General features: G+C 53.5%; 2 protein-coding genes across 5 annotated transcripts in view; one reads left to right on the forward strand and one right to left on the reverse strand.

The window, feature by feature from the left end:
* The window catches only part of ERI3 (ERI1 exoribonuclease family member 3), a 130669-nt gene extending 118075 nt beyond the window's left edge, over positions 1-12594 (forward strand). For all 3 annotated transcript variants that reach the window (XM_088169769.1, XM_014872102.2, XM_088169768.1), the window contains exon 8: positions 11033-12594. In XM_088169769.1, coding sequence (XP_088025895.1) covers positions 11033-11115 — 83 coding nt within the window. In that variant the 3' untranslated portion in view covers positions 11116-12594. The remainder of the gene's footprint in view (positions 1-11032) is intronic.
* A 5524-nt stretch (positions 12595-18118) lies between these two features.
* The window catches only part of DMAP1 (DNA methyltransferase 1 associated protein 1), a 29069-nt gene continuing 25120 nt past the window's right edge, over positions 18119-22067 (reverse strand). For both annotated transcript variants that reach the window (XM_088169766.1, XM_088169767.1), the window contains exons 9-10: positions 21363-21435; positions 18119-19532 (exon numbers count right to left, since the gene is read on the reverse strand). In XM_088169766.1, coding sequence (XP_088025892.1) covers positions 19186-19532; positions 21363-21435 — 420 coding nt within the window. In that variant the 3' untranslated portion in view covers positions 18119-19185. The remainder of the gene's footprint in view (positions 19533-21362; positions 21436-22067) is intronic.

The raw sequence follows: 22067 nt of genomic DNA on the forward strand, positions 1-22067 counted from the left end.
GTAATGGCCCCAAGTGTGGAAACAGTGTTAATAAAGTGTATTTCACTTTTAATTTTAGCATATAATGTAATGATCTTTTTTAAGGCCCTATCATATTATCTGCATGACTAGATTATTGAGTCTTCATCATCTCCAGATAAATTTATGACCAGGATGATGCTTGGAATTTATTATCAGTCAATAGAGCTCAATACTGTAACAAGGCGTGTAATAAGATATACATATTTAATGATCCGGAGTAAAACACCCCGCTAATGGGCAGGATGAGACGGAGGCTGGAGCGTTAATTTCCATCCCTTGCCCCTTTCCACGGGAGCCTGCACCATTCAGATGAGATGCAGCCCCAGGGTCCCTTGCATTGCCTGAGGTCAGGAGCAGGGACTGGCTGGGGGACATACAGAGGAGCACAGCCCTCATGCTGCTGTGGCTGTGAGCATGTGCCTGCTGCACGAATGCACTCGTGGGAAGGCACGTGTGCCACCCATCCCTGCAGAGATATGCAGCTCTATCTCACACAGCACACGGCTCTCTTACATGGCTTTGCAGGTCTGGCTGACATCCTTGTCTGCACCAAGTAAGGACTGTCACACATCCACTTTGCAGGTGGCTCTCTCCAGTCCAGCAGTCTGGGCACGCCTTGTACAAAGCTGCTGCTCCAGCAGTTGCTGAGATGGCTGGAAAAGCCACAGAGTGATTTTTATGTTCCAGGGGCAAGCCTGAAATCTTACCTCTGGGACAGTGCAGGGCTCTCTGGCTCAACAAGGGGAGCAGAGCCTGGGGCAGACAGATGCCCTCTGTCCACACCACATGAGGACATCTCTGGCCCAGCAAAGCCCTTAGTGGGGACACAGTCCCATGCACCCTCACAGAGTCCCCCAGCTCTGGCTCACCTGGCTATCTTTCTGACAGGAGACCAGACAGCACCAGAGCAGGCACAGCCCAGGGAGGTGGCAGGTCTACGTGCCCAAGCACCCTGGCGCTGTGTGCAGCTGCCAACAGACTATGTTGAACAGGGGGCCATCTCCTTTGCCAGGCTATATTTTGAGCTGCCAGTGCTGATTTTTCCAGCCTTTTGGGATGGTGTTAAATTACTTTCCAAGGACTTTCAATAAGCACTTTTGATACCTTTGAAGCATGCAGCTTTGTGGGAAGATTACAGTCCCGCATCCATCTCGCTGGGAGAGAAACAATGGCAGCAGGGCTGGTGTTTGATCTCTCCTCCAGAAGGCAAGAGAGGGTTTGGGTTAGACAAAGAGGTGAGCTGCTGATTTACAGCTAATGTTTAAAAATAGGTAGGTCTCCCTCCAAGATAGAGAGACCTGCCCTCCTCTGTGTAATCGCCTGCCTCTGCCTCGCTGGACTTGCAGAAACACAGCTCGCTTTATTTGAAGGCTTCGAGTGCAGCATCGCAGTTTGATTCTTGGTCCTTTTAAAGCAATAACTAGGCCATCTGACCAAGCTTTAAAGAGCAGGAGAACTTTCCATTAGGACTTGCGACACACTCTTGGCAGCACTGGAATTACATTCTTGCCTTTTATTTCCTTTCTCTGACATCTCATGTCACTCAGGCAGGAGAAACCTAGCTTTATAAACTCACTCATCTCTACCTTGAAATTTCTTCCTAATTAGGGTCCCAATCCCAGTGGTGGGACTGGGTGTCAGAAGCTGGATGTGGAACAGAGCCAGCAGCAGTGGTGGAGGTCAAACCAAACTGCTCCCTGCAGCACAGGGACCACCTGGTCCAAGCAGCATCAGTCAGGGGCAGGGAGACAGCATCTCCCATGTCTGTACCCAAGATTCCCACAGAGGAAAAACAGAGCCACCATCCCTGCCATGCTAAGCATCTGCATGTCTGGCCCCCCATACTGCCTCTGGCAGGGACCATCGGATGAGTTACAACACCACGAGCACCCAGCTCCGGCCAGGCATGCCTTCACTGCAGGGAGAAAAGGTGTCAAGGGAGTCGAATTCCCTTTATCTGTGGATAACTACTGCTGCCTTTAACAGCCTGGAATAAACTAGCCATAAATATCATGATCATAAGTGCTTAGATATGGCAACTTTACACTGAACAGAGGTTTTAACCTTCCCTGCGGAGGATATCCAGCTCTACATCACTGACTGTTTCCATTCAGCTGCACGGCCAAAGACAAGCTCTTGATGAGCTGCTCAGAGCAGCTGCACCAGCTACTGGCCACCTTGCAGCCCAGTCTAACCCAGTCCTTACCCCAGTTTTGGGGTAGAACTCACTCCTGTTTTCAGGGCCAGACAAGAGTCCTGCTGCCCTCTCCCCCCCTGCCAGCATTCTTTCCTCTTAAGGAATCACCAGCATTGGAGCCTGCAGTTTACTGGGTTTCCTGTGGGGATGCATCTTCCATTCGCATTCCCGCCCACATGAGGGTCTGAGCCACCAACTTCTGCAGCAACTTGTCACCGTCACCTTGTCCCTGAGCCAGGCCAGGGGTCCAGTATCAGCAAGAGGGCAGTTTGCATCCTCCCTGCACTTTGCCAGTGCCCTGCCGTGACTTTATTTTGCATGGCGACTTTGAGGGGAGCTGTAAAACACTCAGACGAGTTAAATAATACACGACAGTGTACGGTATAAATTACAGGAAGCCAGCGGTGGAGCGACATTGTATGCTGAATAAATTAAAGGCTGCGTGACTTACAGGCAAGATTGATCTGCCGAGCATTTTGTTTAGTGACGTGCTTGTCATAAGGGAGAGCTAATTACAGACGCGGAGGCGCGCAGCTCTGGCACTCGGGAGCACAGAGCAAACTGGGCTTACGAATGTCAGCGGGGTCCCTGCACGTCCAGGATTTGCTCTTTCTGAGGCCAGCCACATGCCAGGACCCGTTAGCTGGATGCCTGCTGTTTTCCCAGGGCCATCCAGCACTGTCACAGCCCAGGAAAAGAACTGTGCTGCCACAGGGAGCTGCCATGGTTGGGAAGTGGGTGTGCTGGTGTGGGGGACGCAGGCAGCTGGTGGCTCTGGGGTCTGCCCTGAACAAGGGCTGGCACTGGGGCTGCCTCAGCAGCTTAAGGGAAATGGAGATATTGAATCCTTAGCCCGTTCTTAATGGAGCAGAGCCATATAGGAGCACATCCTTTGCTCCTGTGTCATTTTTGAGCCCAGTGCTGCTCACAAGGTGACAGGGATTTCGTTGCTCTGGGGTACCCAGGGCTGGCTGAGCAGCAAAGCTGAGAGCTGTGGGGGCTGATTTGGGGGCTGAAGAGTACAAAAACACAAACATAATTCAGAAATTAGGTAGGGATCCTGTAATAGCAGGATGCTGCCATGAGCCACCGAGGGAAGGGACAGCCTTCTTCGGGTCACAGTTTGGACTGGATAATTTTGGGGAAGATGTGCTTTACCCACAGGGATGTGGGAGTCTGGTGAGAAGCTTGGATTCAGCTGGGTGAATCTAACCACCAAACTTGGGGCTGAGTTTGGAGGCTTGTCCTGCTGGCTCTAGAGCAGAGACGGCTCCCGTGCCAGGAGATCTGTCCCCGCTGCCCCCACAGCTGAGCGATGCCGTGCAGGCTGAGGTCACGGCAGAGGCTGGGCCATGGGGCTGGTGGAACGAAGACGTCCCTGGCCTGCGCCGGTGGCTGGAGACCGTGCTCCGGCCATCGAGATGTGCTCCCCTCCGGCTCGGCCGGCTCGGCGGTTGTCTGTCACTCGGTGGGATTATGAGTAGTGAGTGTAATGCATCGGCGTATGAATAGGGTTGTCTGGCTGATGGTGATGTATCGTTTTTCATTACTGCCTCTCAAGCCCTCCTTGCTCCACGTGTGGAAATTCTATTTATTCCCTAATTTGTAAAAATTCCCTCCTTATCTGATACCAATCAGGGAGGGGTAATTGGCTCTCCAGGGCTAGCGGCTGGGGTCCTGATGAAGAGATATGTGTGTCTGCTCTGGCTGTCCAGGCACCCTGCCCTGCTGCACCAGCGACACGGGCCACAATTAATAATGATTTGCAAATGGCAGACAAGCAATAACGCAGAAAGATGTCCAGCCAGCCTCCTGCCCGCCCCTTAATTTCCTTCTGTAATATAAATGGCACAGGAACGAAAATCCAGCGCTATAAATTCTGAAATTAGTTATTCACCGTAATAAATGGTTCCCTTTTTGGTGCATGGTTCTCCCCTTCTCCCCATCCTTCTCCCCTGAACATCCCCCCCCCCCCACTTCCTCCTCCCCTCCCAGCCCCCTTGCCTGCTACCTACTTCATTTGAGTCCTAATATGCAAATGCTGTAATTTAACGGGATGGTGAAGTTGATTTTCATGTTAACTTAATTACTTTGATTTATGAAGGGCTGGAATGTAGATACAGCTCCATCCTTGCCCACCTCCCACACTCACCCCTCTGCAGTCCTGCTGACCCGCTACCTCTCTTCCCTTTTCTTCCCTTGGCTCAGTCCTCTTTTCCTCTTCTTCCCAAGTTTAGTGTTTTATTAGCTGCCTTTAAGTGGACATAAGTCCTCGCGACAATCGCATGATGCGGAGGACAAATTCCCCGTCCTGCCTTGTTTAATCGTGCCTGGATAATGGATGTATAATTGACTCATTTGAATGCTTTTGCCTACAGGAGTGCAGAGCATTAAATGTTTGATTGCCTTAATTTCCAAACAGATCATTATCCCCTTCTTACCCGCTCTTAATAAACACTTTATGAGGATTTTTTTTGTAAAGGAAAAAAATCTCCACTCCTCGTACTTCTCTGAAGTGATAAACTCTAATTAAGTCTAATATTTAAAAATATGGTAATGGTGACTTGCTTGAATAAGTGGCCTGCATTTCCATAATTTCATTATTACGTAAAACACGCTAATTATTTGAAGTGTGCTTATTACTAAAAGAGAAATCTCCTTCTAATAAAGATGAAATTGGCTTTTTTCCCTGTATTGCTGTGCGTGCTGCTCCCTTTCTCTCCTGGACGGTGAGTGGCCACAGCCAGGAGCAGGGTGATGGCAGCATTCGCTTTGTTTGCACAGGCAGGGGATGCTGGAAGTGCAGGGTCAGGCACAGAGGCTGAAGGACAAGCTGAGGTCTCTGTACACCCTGTGTCACCCTTGGCTCCAGCAACATTGGTACCCTTTGGACTCATGGGCTCCAGGAGTTGTTGGGAATGTTGCAAGACAGCTCAGCCCCTGCTGCCCATTCCCTCCAGCAGGGGTGCCCAGCTGTCTTGGTTTCCCCACATGGCATCACCTGTGCCAGGCTATCCAGCAGCCTGTGGAGCTGGAAGGTGTCTCAGCAGCCTTGTGTCTTGCAGTGCAGAGGCACCAGCCACCCGGCTCTGCCCTGGGAGGGGACCACCATGATGGGTGTGTGATGGGAAGAGGGATTCCCAGTGCAGAGGACAGGAGGAAGCATCTTGTCTCCTACGGGGTGACAGTGGCCAGCCTGGATGGGAGAAGGAAAGTGCCCAAGGTGCTGCTGGTTGATGGTCAAGACTGGTCCCCTTTTGCTGCACTTCCTACTGACCTGGGAACTGCCAGAGATGGGCCCTTCCTGCTCCAGTGTCCCTGCTGGGATAAATTGGATTTGGATGTCTTGCTGACCCCAATGTGCAGGGAGTGGGACAGGCATCCTGTCCCTCTGGGACAGACACAGGTTGAGGGAGGATGAGTATGAATTGTGTCCAGCCCCTCTTCAGAGCCTGTGCAGGTGCTCTGTGGTGGGGCAGGCAGGGAGGCACTGGGATGAAGTCAATATAAAACTAATTTTCTTTTCTTCGTGAAGAAATGAGGTGTGTGGCAGTAACGTAATTGCAGATAATGAGGTAAGTTATTCTTAATATTCTGCACGTCGCTGTCAGCTGCACCTAATATACCTGCCGGCTGTGCGGGACACGCACAGCCCCTTGCCCCATGCACAGGATTATGAGGCCATTAATTTGGGAGCAGCTCAGCAGGACCATCCCTGGCGTCCCTGTGGATCCCTGGGAGCACTTGGTTCTGACACGTCCTTGATGCCACTATGGCGGGCATCCTGGTGTCCCCACCTTGACCAGAATAATGGGGATGGATTCAGATCAGACACAAAATCCCTGCCAGCTCCAGTGTGGACAGGGTAGGTGACACAAGAGCCTGTCTCTGTGTACTAGGAAAATGCTGTCACTCCCTGCCCCGACAGTGACATTCCTGCTCACAGGGAGCAGCACAGCCCACTGTGGGGACACAGCACCCAATGCTCCCATTCATGGTTGCTGGGGACGCCAGCAGCAGTGCCAGACTGTGTGAGATCTCTGCGGTCCATATGGCTGCTGCCACTCACAAGGCCACCTGCTGTCACCCGGGGGCGGCAGTGGGGAGGCTCTGGGTGGCGGTGGCCGGGCGGCCCTGTTTCCACTTTGCAGGGAGCTGTTATACAAAGGCAGCGGTGATATTATTCATTAACAGTAATCTGCCATTAGAACATTGACAAATGGCCCCTCGGTGCCTGAGCATCAGTTCTGGTACAGCCCATAAAGCATGGGGACAGTTTAAATATGGACCTGCTCAGCTCGGGCCGGGGGTGATCCGTCTTCCCGGCCATAACACAGGTGCGGTGGGGTTGCCTCCAAATGAGCACGTTTGGGGGGGCCCTGCAATCCCTGACCACCCACAGCCCACCGGGGCAGCTGCTGGGATGGAAAAGCTCCTTCCTTGCACCGGGAGCATCTCGGCCCAGTGCACAGCAGTTGCAGCAGCTCTCAGCCCCCTGAGCCCCCGTGGTGGAGGTGTGTGTGTGATTTGATCATGTGGGGAGGTGGGAGAGGTGGGACAAATGCTGGCACATATAGGGATGCAGCCCTTGCCCTTCTCCCCAGTGCCTGGGCTGGGTATGGAGGTAATGCTCTCCTGGAGTGAGCCCGATCCAGCAGCACAGACTCCTGCTGATGGAATCTTTGAGCTCATGTTGGGTTCACAGCAGTGCCACCGTGCAGTGGCTGGTGGGAGGGCACACGCCAGGCAGTCAGCCCAGTGCCATGAGCTGGGGGCTTTCTGCTTCCATCTCAGCAGAGGAGTGCAATGGGAATGTTTATATCCCTCCAAGGACAAGGCGACCAGTGATGCTGAATGGCCACAAACTCCAGCCTAAACTAGGAGAGCGTCCTGCTGCCCAGTGTGTGTGCACGTGTTGCTGTCTTTGGCTGTCACTGCAGTGAGAGCTTGGCAGGACATGGAGAGGGCTGAATCGAGGGTGTGGAGGCAGTGTGGTGTCACAGTGAGTAATGCTGAAACACATGGAGCAGGAGGGTTAAAACCTGGTGGGCTAAGCCAGCCAGGGTGAGTGGAGGCAGGGGTGTCAGGTTACCCCACACTGCACTGGCAACTGGACCAAAGGAGGGTCTCAGAGGTAGCCAGCCCCAGAACCCATCACCTCAGGGCAAGGTCAATCCCAGCCATCCTGGGCCACTGCACGGGGACATGGGGCAATGCTCGGAAGCAGCACAGCAAGGTGAGGGGCAGGGAGGCAGGGCAGAGTCACTGCTCTGTTTGCATGAGGCAGGATAACCCCAGGCTGACCCCTTTCACACACACCACACAACACCCCTAAATCAATTGCATCTTATTATTACAATATCAATATACAATATTCCTACAATAACACCATTGATTTTCTACTCAGAGGCTGCACCTAAGTCTGTTTTAAAGAGGAGGGAGTTAATAGTGCCCTCATTAAAAATCTATAGATTAGCCCCCACCCCAAAAAAAAGAAAAAGCAGTTTATATTCATTAGGGCTATTGAATATAAAGTAATATGTTTGTGTAGGACATTGGAGTAATGTGATAATCCGTCCGCATATCAGGGAGAAATCCACTTAGCAACCCTGTCAGCTTGACAAGAAAAATGTGCCCATAAAGTCGGGAATACATTGAGGGAGTGAGTGGGAGGAGGGCGGGGGCGCGCCTGCGTGTGTGCGCCTGTGCAGAGCCGTGCTGGCCATCAGCGTGGGACCACCTTCACCCCATCCCCCTGCTCAGCCTTGGGACACAGGCAGGCACTCCTCAGGCCCCTGGAGGTGTCTGGGACTGGAACACGCCAGATGTTCTGGGATGGGGATCAAGTTGGGGGGCTCCACAACCTGCCAGCCTCCCTGGCCCCAGGTTGGGTCACCAGATGGGACAGGTTGGTGGTACTAGGGGGGGTGCTGGGGCAGCACCGCCACAGCCATGTGCCCCCCAGGGAGAGCTGGGCTGGGTGGGGGCTACAGGGTGGGCAGGGCTACCTGTGCCCTCCTGCCAGCTTCGGACTCTGCTTGTCCCCCACCCCATGGTCACCTTTGCAATGGATTAAGCCCTGAAAAGCAGCAGAGCAATCCTGGTCGCGCTCTCTTAGGCTGTCAATTGCCATTTTTGTAATAGAAATTCCTTTCACAAGGTAACGACGGCCAGATTTAGAGGATTTCATATTGTTAATAATTCCCCAAACAGCCATCTGACTGTGTTGTTTTAAAAGCCGCTTAGTTTTTTGCTTTGGAGTTTATGAAAATCTCCCACTCTAATATCCCGAGAGCCAGCCTATAATTGTGTTATTAAATCAATTGGAGCGGATTACATTGTAAAATCAATAGATGGCTGTAATTGCATATTAGAAAGTTGTTCTGCTGTTGTTGATTTTTTTTTTACATGGATAATTATAATAAGCGTGTTTACCTTAGTGCTGATTTGGAATGAGTCTCACTAAATGACATATGATGAGCTTGGCACACTCGCTGCCAGGGGCCGTGGCATCGTTTGGGACAACAAGGACAGCACTGGCGGCATGGGCATGTGGGTGGCATTAACCCAACAGGGTCCCACCAGGGTGGCAGCTCACAGTTCAGGGTGTGTCCCAGCGCTGGCGCCTGGCAACAGAGCACACTGGGGTTTTGGGGAGGCAGATGATGAGGTGCAGGAAGCAGAGAGTGGTTCCAAACAGTGTCCCCAGGGACCAGCTTCCAAATCCCAGAAGTGCCATGGGGTCTTGCTGCCGCTGCCTAGTCTCTGTGCAGTTCTCCCTCAGCAATATGGAGCAATAGTCAAGTCCCAGTGCCCATTCCAGTTCGGGGCAGTGCTGCAGGCTGTGAGGTTGGCAGTGGGACACCTGAGGCTATGTTTTCACATCCATACTGCTCACTTGCCACCCACCTCCCACAGCTCCAGGATTTGCTTTGCTGTTACTTTTTGCGGGGTATCAGGCCAGGGCTGGCTGGCCAGGGGTACTTTGGCCACAGACAGTTGCGCTCCTCTTACCTCTGTTTCCCCAGCTTTCAAGCCACTATTACCCTGTTAGATCCCACTGGGGATCCAAAGGCTGAGGGCTTTCCAAGGGGCTCAGGTGTCTGGGGGATGAGATAGAGCAGACGGTCCTAAGGACAGTGAGAGGATCGCTTGAGTGGGAACAAGTGATAACAGCAGGAAGTGGCATTCTGGCTTGGCTGGGCAGGACACCTGTCACCTCCAGGGGCCTTATGCAGCCACCAGTGTCACCTTGGGCAGCAGAAAGGATGATGGCACAGAGAGATGGGCTCACCTCTGTCCCCATGCCAGCCAGTGGGCTAGGGACCCCCTCCTTTGTTGAGTTGTCCTCATGCCCAGCGGCTGTCCCCTGTCTGGCACACAAGTGACAGGAAGGGGTGCCTTGGGAGGGTCTCAGGGGACACTCCAGAGGCACGTGGCACTGATGGAGATGTTACTTGTTTCACTGCCAACCATCAGCCAGGAGGGTCCCTGGCAGCTCATGGCAGCCCCTTGGGGAGCTGTGCATGGGGAAAGTCCTGAACCTCCAACAGGCTCTTGTGGACAGGCGATGTCTTTGCCAGTGGGTCACCGGGCACAGCAGGGCTGGGCAGTGCTGTGGTCTGGCAGGGAGCATCCAGGACGCCGGGCAGCCCCATCCCTGCAGGCAGATGCCTGGCAGCAGGACAGCACTGCCCGGCTGCGGGAGGCCCTCAATCCGGCACGCAGCACTGTCAGCAGGCAGCCTGCTGTCTCCTAGACAGTGAAATATGGCCACAATTAGCCCGGATACAGTTCAATTATGATAAACAGCGTTTGCACCCTTTAAGCTGTGATTAAAAGGCCTCCTCCCGTTGATAGAGAGACCTAATTTCACATTATTATCGCTGTAGCTTGATTATAAAGCACTCCCTGGATTTACAGTTGGGAGATGGATGTGGAGGCTTCTTTATCATTTACACATCAGTAATGATGCAGCCTTCCCTCCACCACAACATCCATCCAGCAGCGGCAGGGAGAGGGGGGCCTTGCCTGCACCCCCCTTCCGGGGCACCCTCTCCCCGTGTCAGCCAGGCCCCGCTGCCACACGCAAGTGGGCAAAGTCACCCTTACGGTAACAGCTTGATAAATGGGCGGGCGGTAATGAAATGGAGACATCAAGGCGTGGGGCGAGGAAGAAAGAGTGGTAATCGGAACGAGTGGAGCTGTCCCGAAACGGAGGGGAGCGGGAAGAAGGATCGCCTCTGCGCCGTGTGCTGTCAAGGGAGAAATTACACATTTACTCTTGCTTTTTCTTAAGGAGACGGCCCTCATAGATCAAAACATGGATTTACAAGCCAATTTTCAACATGAAATATAGACACTAGGAATCAATTTAAGCCCAGCTTCTATTTTAGCAAACGGTGCCTGAGTTTAGTCCCAGGTAAATAACACCAGAGCCTTCTCCTTCCCATCTTGCTGCTCTGCCATGGCCCAGCACCAGGAGTGGCTCTGGCTTGCCATCCTAACCACTTGTCAAATTCTGGTTGGTGGGCATAGAGAGGCACTGTGGGCTGGCTCTGGTGGGGACATGGGTGACCCAACCTTGAGGTCTAGGGCATGGATCTATCTCAGGGCAGCACTGGGTCATACTGGGATGCAGGTGGCCAGTGCTGGGACTGGGAATTCTGCAATCACACCACATCACTGCAAGGTCCTTGGGACAGAGTACCTGGACTGGTGAGGACACAGGCCCAACATGGGATTCAGAACTTGCTCCAACAACTCCTGTTTGGATCATGCCTCTAACCCAGTATCTCTGTGCTTTCTCCTTAGATGATTGCAAGAACATTGCCAACATCATGAAGACACTGGCCCATAGAGGCTTCATCTTCAAGCAGACCTCCAAACCTTTTTGATCCCCGAGGCAAGCCAGGCAAGGGCTGCATGTGCCCGGTGCCGGCGAGGCGGGGAGGACGGGCTCCAGCATTAAAAAAAATCCGGCAACCGAGGCCAGAGGAACCGACACAAAAAAAATCTCAATTTCAGCTGTTAACTCCAGTAGAGGTTGTATATATGGGAAGGCAAATCTGTGTAGACCTGATGTGACTCCCTCTCTGGGCTGCTCCGGACATTATGCCATGCTAGCGGACAGCCGCGTAGGGCGCTTGCACCACATTTTAGACTTGTAGTTCGTTCTTTTTCTTTGGCTCCTGATTTCCGTCCCTCCCTCCATATCCCACCCCGTCCTCCCTCTCCCACCCCGTAGCCAGAGCATCCCCCATCTCCACCTTGGCATGGGCCATACCCACCTTCCCTTCTTCTTTCTCTTCTCTGGTTTTATGTTTTCAGGCCTCATCGCTGCTGCAGCGATGCCGGTGTGTGCCTGCACTCGGGCAGCACTCGTGGAGGCTCAGCGTGTCGAGACGGCCCCTCGCCCACCCCGCCAGCTCCCCCCGCCTCTCCCCTGAGCGCCTTTTCCCCTTTTTCAGTCAACACTAACCCCTCTCTGACTCCTGTATGTGACAAACGCGATCCGTCTCTTTATGTTCAAGGTGAAGTGCCTGTATTCTCCGCTGCAGAGCCCCTGGCAGCCCCACCGTGGGCTGCAGGGCCCCGGAGGGCTCCCTTCAGTGAGGCAGGGGCCCAGCGGACAGGCGGGCGGCAGGAGGGAGGTGACAGTGTCCGCATGGAGCCCCGTCCCGTCCCCGTTCCGTCTGCTCGTGCCTCTTGCGGGGCTGGGTGGGACGCCCAGCCCTGCCTCGTCCCCGCCGATCAATTCCAGCTCCATGGGGGACAGGCCCGCCACAGCACCGTGTCCGTGTCCAGTGGTGGACGTGCCAGCGCGCGCTGGCCCCCGGCCCACAGGTACCTGAGCAGGGGAGCTGCAAATTGCCCCAGGCCCCTGAGCGTGCTCCCCGCAACCTCCCTCGGTTCCCGAGCTGAGGCTCAGCCCCCCCGTCGTGCTGTGCCCCTCACAGGTCCCCGCGGACGCTCAGCAGCAGCTGGCTTGTTGCCTGAGAGAGTTGCCGAGCACATCCCCTCCAGCTGGGTGGGCTCCCGGCTGGCCAGGGCGGTTAGGGGGAGCCGTGGGGCGGGCTGAGGGCGCACATCCTCTCAGTGTCACCCAGCCCCAGGGCCCTGCTGAATGGAGCCCTCGTCCGGGCACTGACCTGCAGGGAGGCTGCAGCCCCAGGCCCGTGCGTGCATGGCCTGGAGCGAAGCCGGTGACGGCAGCCAGAAGGGCAATACAGGCACTGAACTTGGCGGTACATGACTGCATGGTGTGTGGTGTTCCAGTTAAACCAACCGATAATGCAACCCCAGCATTTTCATTGTCTAGTTATTCCAATCCTTGCTGTAAATGTGCCACATGAATAAAGTTTGGGGGTAAAGGAGCCCGGGCTGTGCCCATGCATTTGCAAGTTTGTATGGGGGGGGCAGAGGGCAGGGAAGTGCACCTGGCTATGTGGGAGTAGGGTGCTCCTTGGGGTATGGCACATCCATGTTCCTCATAAAAGGCAAGGGTTTTGGCTGTGAAAGGGCAGTCAGGATTCCCTGCTGCTGGGAGCACTGCCCCCACTCTCCAGCATGGGCACTGTGGGTGGGCACCAGCCCCACCACCACCTCCGGTTTGCCTGTGCCCCAAGGCAGCTCTGCCCTGAGGGCCCCATCAGCCCATCACTGCTGGGCCTTATGCATGGGTGCACCCCATGCAGTTTTCTCCCCAGTGCAGGGTGACAAACACCACTACATCCCACTGGCACCTGTCACCCCAGCCTGTAGCCTGGCACACTGTACCCACACAGCTGCCACTGCATTTGGAGCATCTTGGCTACAGAATAGAGCCAGCATGGCTTTGCTGGGCCTTGGGGCACCTGCTCTGCCCTGGCCAGCTGAGCCAGCAACACTGACTGCAACACTGTGGGATGCAGGAGCCATACCCAGCTGTGCAGAAAACACCACTGCAGCCAGGTGGCCAGGGAACCTGCCCTGTTCCAGAGTGCCAATGGGTGACAGGGATGCAAGTATCCAGCCAGCACCGAGTGGGCAGCTCCCAGAGGGCAGGGGCAGCCCACTTGCTCCATGCAAAGGTCACAGGGGTTTTACCAGTTCCCTCTGTGCAGCCCCTGATCAGCTTTATTGACCCTTTTTCGATGGGAGTCGTCTAATTAGTTTTTTATGAAAACTAAGAAGTTGGCCTTTGTCCTCTGCTCCTCCAGGCAAGAATGTGACTCAGAGGACATTGTCACAGTGGATCGATGATGGCCAGTTACTCTTAGAAGGCAGGTGCAGGGGACACAGGGTGGGCAGGTGGGCAGCAGCCCAGAGCAGGGCATGCAGCCAGGGCCACCAGTGCCCACAGTGGGCAGCACATAAACACAGGCTCCCATTGTGATGCTTCAGCCCCTCCAAGGCCCTGCAAAACATGAGAGCAGGGACCAGGGGCCCCTCCCACCACAGACTGAAGCCTTGGGTGGGCAGCAAGAGGAACAACTCTACTGACAGTGAATGCTGGGGACAACACAAGTGTTTCCAGCAGGGGCAGCCCCTCACTCAGGCAAGGCAGCACTTGCAGGTGTCAGATACACAGGCGTTGCTGCAAGAGAACAGCTAGCTACACAAGGGCTGGGCATATGGGATGCTGGAAGGAGCTCTCCAGCCTGGTATGGGTAACACAGGAGCAGCCTGACTCAGGACATGGTAGCCTCAAAGGGAGCAGGGGCTGCAGCAACTCCAGCTGTCACCTGGTGACTGAGGCAAATGGGCTTAGGGGCAGCCACTAGCAGCCAGCAGCTCCCAATAGGGTCAGTGGCGCCTAGGCTGCCTGGGATGGGGGTGAGACAGCTCCATGCACCAGGGCTAGTGGGCACAGGGCAGCCATGGGTGGCCTGGGGCAGAGCCTTGCACATCCCTGGGGCAGCTCTCCAGCACCTGCTACAAGTGCTTGGAGGCTGCACTGCTCTGCAGGTCAGATGGTGTACAGCACTGGGCAGGGGATAGCTCCCACTTTTCTCTGGAGCACTGCAGTGTTTGCCCCAGCAAGGCCCCTGTCCAGTCCCATGGCTGCAGGCAGCCAGCAGCCCCTAGGGGGTCCAGGACAACCAGCACTGCCCCTGCACCTCCTCATCCTCACCCTAAACAGAGTGCTCATGGTTTCTTCCCCTTCTTGATGGAAAAAGAGCTGGAGGCCAACTCCCTTTACTTTCCTCCAAAAGGGAGACAGGAAAGAAGAAAAACCAGGAACAGCAGGTGGGAACACTTGGGTTGTGGCAAACACACCCACCTGTCCCAGAGCTAGCCCCAGGGAAGCACTCTAGGCAGTGCCAAATGGACTACACTGCCTGGCTGAAGGCAGAGCCAGGTCTCTGCATGACAGGAGGGACAGAGCTAATCCAACAGTGACAAGGGGGAGGGACAGCACACTCACAAGGGGATGTTACCTCCCTGGCAAGAACAGGGCTTTGGGATGGTCAGGAGGAAGGGGCTGAGCTCTGCAAGAACTCGGTGGTGCCAGGAGCCCTGACCAAGCAGCCAGCATGCACCAAGCCCTAAGGAGCAGGACAGTGTGAGAAGGGCAGAAGAGCTCTGTGCTATGGGCAGTTGTCTCAGGGATGCTTGACATGGGACAGGTCAGAGCCTGCAAATGATCCTCTGCCATCCACACCTGCTGTGATGCGGCCCAGGAGCAGATCAGGAGGCTGACAAAAATCCAGGGCTCCTCAAAAAACCCACCCCTTTTCTGGGCAGTGCACACCAATATACCTGCATGAGGCTGGCAAGTTCCAGGGAGTTCCCCTTCAGAGAAGGTTCAGGGCTGCACCCAGCCCTCGAAAAGCTGGGGCCACTCACCAAGTGGGACATTCCTTCAGCCCCATCACTGCATTGCAGTGAGACTGTGCCAGGTGCCACAGGGACCCTGTGCCCAGAGCCATGGCAGGGTCAGCACCCAGAGCTGGGCTCTGTGTGTGATGTGCCCCAGGCACGGCACAGCTACCAGGTGTGCTGGGTGCTGCAGGGACAGGAGGTGCCAGAGTCCCCGTCCCCAGGGCACAGCAGGCAGTGGCACAGGCCAGCCCTGCACTGGCACAGCGACTGCAGCCTGGTGCTTGCCATGCCCAGCCCCGCAGCCCTCCCGTTCCCACAGCCCTGCAGAGCCACTACCCCAGCCCGCAAGCACCCAGGGGATGGACAAGGCAGCAGGGACCCGCTCTCAGGAAGGAGCTAGCCCTGTCCATCCCTGCTCCCGGCGGCAGAGCACATCGTGGGAGGCCCCGCTGCCTCCCCTGGCGGGAAGCGGCCCCCAGTTCCCGCCGGGCAGACGGCAAACAGAGCATGGAATTTGCACGGCTGAAAGTTAAATACAACACACACACGGATTTCGTCAGAGGCCCTGGCACCGCTGCCTTTGCGGGATCCGATTAACAGGGAAATAAAAGGGCCAGAGAACCCACACAGCAGAGTGAGCAGATGCCCTATAAAAATCAAATACAGGGTAATCAAGGGGACCGAAAGGTACATTTAAAAAACAAAAACCCACCCTGGAAACAAAGGAGCTGGGCTTTGTGGCTTTCCTGGGAGGGCTGCAGAATTAATGGGGAAGAGCACATGTGTTTGATAATCTTTATATGGCAAAAGACCCATCTTTCAAATATGTCACAAATTCATATTAATCACCTTCCTATTGCCTTCCGTGGCACAGCTATTCCAGTTGCCTCGGGCAAAATTGGGAACTGTCTGGTTAAAAAAAATGTTTTACATTATAATTTACAAGAGCTTACAAGTCTAGTTTCTTTTAATGGAAAGAACGATTAAAAAAAAGAGAAGAATATATATACACCCTGGTATATATACACTATATATATTAAAATATATATATATAAAAGACAGATATTGTAACTCCATCTGGAAAGAGAGAATGTTTGATCTTAACAATGTAACTTCTAGCTTTCAAACAGGCTCAGAAAACAAGAAGTCAGCAGGAGTTCAGATAAAGGAAGCTTAAAAGTCAAATAATTCTGACTCTGAACCCGAGACTTCTTAGACTCAAGGTCCTTTCCTTTACCCATTAATGGGCTGACTTGTGAGCTCAGGAACAAAGTGCTGCAATGTGAGGATTTCTGAGAGTCACTCATTACAGATCACTGAGTGGAGTCTGAGTTGTGGAAATCAAAGGATCCAATCTGGAGTAACTGGCTGAACTTCTGCTTGGAACTAATTTGTTCCGAGTTCGGCTCACCTTTCACCTCCTGAAGGCCCCGAGTAAAGTCCCTACCGGGGTCAGCCTCAAACAGCACTGGGGGGATCCCAGCTCAGCTTTAATGGTCAGCCATGGGCACTGCAGTCCCTGGGAGAGGGTGGACAGGTAGCCAGGGTAGGAGAAAAGTGGTGGACACAGCAGGGCAGGACAGCACCAGGCTTCCCACTGCCCCATGGGCTCTGAGACAGATGCCTCTCCCAGCTTGGCTGACACACCCTGCTGACATGTCCCCATTCCCTCTGCTGGCCAAGCAGGGTGCTGGCAGACAGCTGCTGACAAAAACAGTATCTCGAAAGATCCCGGTGTGCCTTTGCCCATTCATTCCAATTCCTGGAAAGGAATCCAGGCATGCCAGGCAGCGCTCAGAAGTCAGGACTCCGAGTCCTATTCCTGGCTTTGCCACTCATTCCCTCCAACATCTGGAGCAAAATACTTCTCTCCAGGGAAACAAATCTGGCTTCAGGGGAGCAGCTGGTTTGGAGGCTGAACTAATCCATGCTTAATCCAACATGTAGAGTGCTATGGACAGGCAGTGCTAGACAGCACAAAGGGATTCTCCAACTCAGAGGAATTTGAAGGAGGGAGATTAAATGATTCCCCCAAAGGCCCTGGCAGCTCAGTGGCAAAGCTTGGGAGTTCAAGGCTGGCACGGCAGGGTTAAACCACTACAGCAGGACAAAGGCAGGTGTCATGGCCAAGCACCCACTGCTGCAAGAGGCGAGGGTAGGAATGGCCATCAAAATACACTGCTGTGCTCCAGAGCTGCCTGCTCCCACCACCAGCCACACTGCTGCCCTGCTGCCAGCACTGTGGGGCGGGGACAAAGCACTGTGCCCTCCACAGGCTGCTTCCTCAACACCCTGTCCTGGCCTTGCTGTCCCCACCACGGCCTGGGACACCTCAGGGTCATCGCTGTGCAGGTGGAGACTCATGCATGCACCCATCAGCCATTCCCCTTCTCAGTGCTGAACAAGCCAAACGATCTTCCAGAGGCAAATTTCAGCCATGATGTTGGATAAGAAGCACTGGAGCTGCATCTGCCAGCTCTGGGCAGGGCAGGGAGGATCACCAGGACATGACCTCTACTCAGCTCAGCCTATCTTTGGAAAAGCTGGGCATGGGCTGCAGGGAGTTGTTCTCTCCCACCACCACACAGCCCAACAACCATAGAAAGGTTCAGGGGAAACACAGTGCCAAGCCCTGCCTGACTCTCCAAACATATCTGAACCAGGCAGAACATGGTACAGCAGCCCCATCCTCTTCCTCTCCAAAATACCCCTCCAGCTGGGATGTAATTCCCCCCCGCATCAAAAGGTAGCAAAAAATGGTCACAGTGTGAATGTGCTTGACCTTTTGTCTTGGACTAATCTAATTGTGTCGTCTTTGTGTAATCAGCCGGTAAAGGTCAGTGCTGTATTTAACATGGGGGCCCTTTAGGTACTGAATTTGCCTTGCAGTGAATTAACTTGATTATATTTCTTTCAAATATGTCAGAGACCAGGTCAGTTTAACCCTCTCTGTGCTGCCTGGGCCCATGCCTTTGTTTCCAATTCCAGGAGGTGGCACCGAGGAACAATGTGGTCAGAAACACGCACGGGCTCCCTCCTCCTGCAGTTACAGCCACCACCACCATCTCTCCCCCCTTCCCAACAAGCCAGTTCTCAAGGGAGACCAAGTGTACTGTAAATCAGCCCAAAAAGTTTGCAAACCAGGACACTCCAGACCGCAGGGAGGGAGGGGTGAGATTCCAGATTGAATGCAGTAGGGAAAAAAAATAATAATTCAAAAGACTCCTTTACAAACATGAACCTGTCTCAGTGGAACTCTTCCTTACGACTCAACATTGTCACAATCAAATAGGACATCACTCAAGTCCAGGTTAACGTGTCGCCTCTGCCGTTGACAGATAAGGTGTTCTCAATATCCTGCAATACATTATACATTTTAGAAAGTAAAGGTCTGTGCCGCTACCAGGGGCAGTGCATCGGAGGCGTCAGGGATGCCACGGTGTGGAGATGGGCAGCTTTCATCAGGCAGTTCAGCTCAGCTGTGCCAGGGGACTGCACAGAGGGGAAAGCAGCCTCAGCTGATTCCCAGGCTTACCCTTGGCCCTGAGGCAGTGGTGAGGGGCTGGGCAACCTGCCCTCTGGGAGGCAGGGAGGAGAGGCCGGTGATTCACATCCTGCAGAGGTACATGCACAGGACACTGCCACAGGGCTTGCACTGGAAGAAGCCCTAGGCCTGGCTTTTCTTTCTTGGCACTGGACGTAGAGTATAGAAACCCTCCTTTGCTCTTCAAATACCTCTGTCCTTCCCAAGCCTCCTGCTCCAGGCAGGGCTACTGCTTGACTCCAGGGTCTTGGGCAGGTCATGTATCATCACCTGAAGACTGCTTTCCCCACTCGCTTCCCTCCACTGAGCAACCCTTACGAGGCTGTGTCTAGAGGGAATATGCCTCAGGTTTGCAGCTGTACTGTTGCTGCCTTAGAACAAGCTCTCATCACCCAAAGCCTCACCGCTTTGGTCCACAGTGGCACCCACACCAAGCCATCTGCCTGCATGCAGGATGTAGAAAGCCCTGCTGACCCCACCTGTAGCACCAAGAACACTGTCCAGCACAGGAGACAAGCCCAGAGAGCAGCACTGGGACTTGGGGGGGAACAGGCGTGTTCTGCTCCCTTGGACGCGCATGCCTGGAGGGAGAGCAGGGCAGCATCCCCAGCGCTTGTCAGGGCATCTGCGTCGGAGACCTGAGTGCGCCCTGTTCTGCCCCCCCGACCTTCCTTCTCACCGAGTTGGGGGTCAGTGGTGCTCCTACTACATCAATGATCTGGTCCTTGGTATCTCCCTTGCCCTCCTCGATGCCGAGCCCTGTCTGGCCATCTGGATGGGCACCTTCCACGCTGAGGGGGCCGATGCTCCCAGCTTTGGCCAGGGCCTCGTAGCGGTGCCGTAACATCTGCAGCTCATACTCGCAGTTGGCAAAGGCTTGTTTCAGCTCGTACAGCAGCACCAGGTCACTCCGCAGCTCATTGAACATCTGCACAATCTCCTCTGTGGGCATAGGGTTGAGATCTAGGGAGAAAAAGATGTCCTGTTAAACACCCAGACCTACAACCCTACAATGAAAAATCCCTATCAAGGTCTCGGCTGCTCTTTTATTCCCACAAGGATATGCCAGGAGCCTTGCTTCAATCACATGGATGAGTAGCAATTGGTGTCCCTAAGGGCTGCACACCTATATTTCAGGCTGTCCTTTTGTTCTGATCAAGGACTAAGGGCGATCCTGCGAAGTCCAGGACTCTGCAAGTGAAGGATGATGGAAGACCAGATGATTCAACCTTGCCACTCACCAGGTCACACGAAGAGAACTCTGTCTTACAGAGAGACTGGATCCACACTACTGCAAAGGGCAGAAGAGCTTCTGCTGTTCCCTACACCTTCACCAACAATGGATGGACAGGCTGAGCTCTGCTGCCTCTCTTACTGCTCCTCCCAGGGCAGGTCCAAGGCAGAGAACTGCCCTGCTGCTGTGGTTACAGACCTGTTTGTAGCAGCAACTATCAGATCACCTCCTCACACCTTGCATTCTGCTGCACCCCACCATGCACACACATAGAGCCAGGAATAGCTGCAATTGCTGCAAAAGGATGAAGCTCTGCATGTTTGCCCTGATACACAGCAGTAGCCCCTGTCTGCAGGGCTGCCCACATGACCCCCTTCCTACTGGCACTGTGTTCACCCCCACAAAGCACAGGTGTGGTTCTGCACTCTGAGGTACAGCAGGGCCAGATCCCCAAGAGACCCTCAAGATATGTTTGTTCTATGAGGCAGGAGAGGGGAGTCAGGAACCCCTCCTTACTCTCATGGAAAGTGAGCTCCAAGAAGCACTCACATGCTTCCCCCAGACTTCTCTAGCAAACACAAACAGCAACTCCCTTAGTTCTACAGCAGAAAGAGGAAACCATCCTGGCTGAGCCACTTTCACCAGCCAGAGGAGCCCTTCAGAATGGCACAGTCTCCGAGACAACAAATCGAGCCATAAAACCAGTTGGTGCAAAAAACTAACACTTAACAGAAGTCAGTGCTGGGAACAGACTCGGTAATCTCTTGTAAACCATTAATAAAGCTTCTGTTTTTCTTTCTGTTTTTCTCTTTTCCTACCTTTAAATATCTCTTCAGCTACAGTGGGGGGGAAAGGGAACATCAGGTGCCCAATCAAGAGACACTTCATGCTGGGACCTGTAATACCTGCAAACTGTCCCCTCTGCATGGAGAGCAGCTGCTGGCCATGGGCTGCACTTCTCCCCCTCTAGCCACGAGCAGGTATTGTACATGTTAAGTGAACCCTTCTTTCAGCTGCTAAGACACTCGAGTTCAAGAGTGAGGGATGTGTGTTTACTCGCCTTTCAGCAGAGATGCTCCAGATTTTCACACAGCATGCAACCTATAAAGGGGGGATGAACAGTCCCAGATGCATTTTGGACTTGCCACCGTGAGCAGTAAATTAAGAGGAAATGAAGCTTAAAAGCAAGACAGGGCAGCCCTGAACAATGCTCGTGCCGTGGTCACTAACACGCTTAGAAGTACCTCTCCCGGCAAGGCTGAGATTTGCCTTCCTAATACTGAGCTGCCTCTCTTGATGGTTAAAAAGGCCCAAACAAGAGAGAAACAAAGGCTCTTTTAAAAGATTTTTCTACTGGGAGGAAAAAAAAAAAAAAACCCTGTGCATCTTGTTCTGGCTTTTACCCTCTCTTTTTTTTAAACACATAAAATATTTTAAAAACCATTCACATACTGTTATTCAAGAAACTGGCTGTATTACTAGGGGAAAAAATAGCCCATCTTGAGAACAAAGGCTAGCTCTGTGTGTCTCTTTCTCTCTCGCGTGCCCCCTTTACTCACCTACTCCGAGTTCCATCAGCATCTGCTCCAGGGCTTTAATCTTCTTCTGTCCCACCGAGCTTGGCAGTTTCATCTGGAACACAAAGGTAACAGAGCCACACAGCTCAGAGATAGCCCTCACTCACAGCCGTCTAGTTCAAAAGGCAAGAGAGCTTTTCTTTTTATAGTGCAGGGGGAACAAAAAAAGAAAGGGAGAGAAAGGAAAATCAAGTGGTAAGAGAGGGAGACAGGGGCTGAAAGTTTTCAGACTAGGTCCGAGGGCAGGTATTGAAAAGCCCGGTCGTGAGGGCTTTTATTTTCTCTCTCGTGTGTGTGCAAGACACGCTGTTTTACAGTTTCCATGTGTCACTGAATTAACAACAAAAGTTCTTCTTGGCTTCAAACCCTCTCCCGCGGTGCCCAGCCCATCAAAGGGCTCATTTACACAGTGGCTAATGTGCAATGCTGCCCTACTTTATTCGCTTTAGCCGGCCTGATTAGACTCATGCGCTAACAGACTCACTTCTCCTTTTACCTGCTGAGCCCCAGACCTGTGGGATTCATTTACAGAGCAGGCTTTGTAACAAAGGGGAGAGACAGAGAGAGCACAGTTACTTGACTGGCAGAAGTGTGCACACACATTTACATCGGAGCTAAGGGGCTAGGTGAGAGAGGAAGCATCAGATGTGAGCTATGAAAGGGAATTGGAGCTGGCCAGGAGAGGAA

The sequence above is a fragment of the Sturnus vulgaris genome, chromosome 9 (genome assembly GCF_052056855.1).
Source record: "Sturnus vulgaris isolate bStuVul1 chromosome 9, bStuVul1.hap1, whole genome shotgun sequence".
Lineage (NCBI taxonomy): Eukaryota > Metazoa > Chordata > Aves > Passeriformes > Sturnidae > Sturnus > Sturnus vulgaris.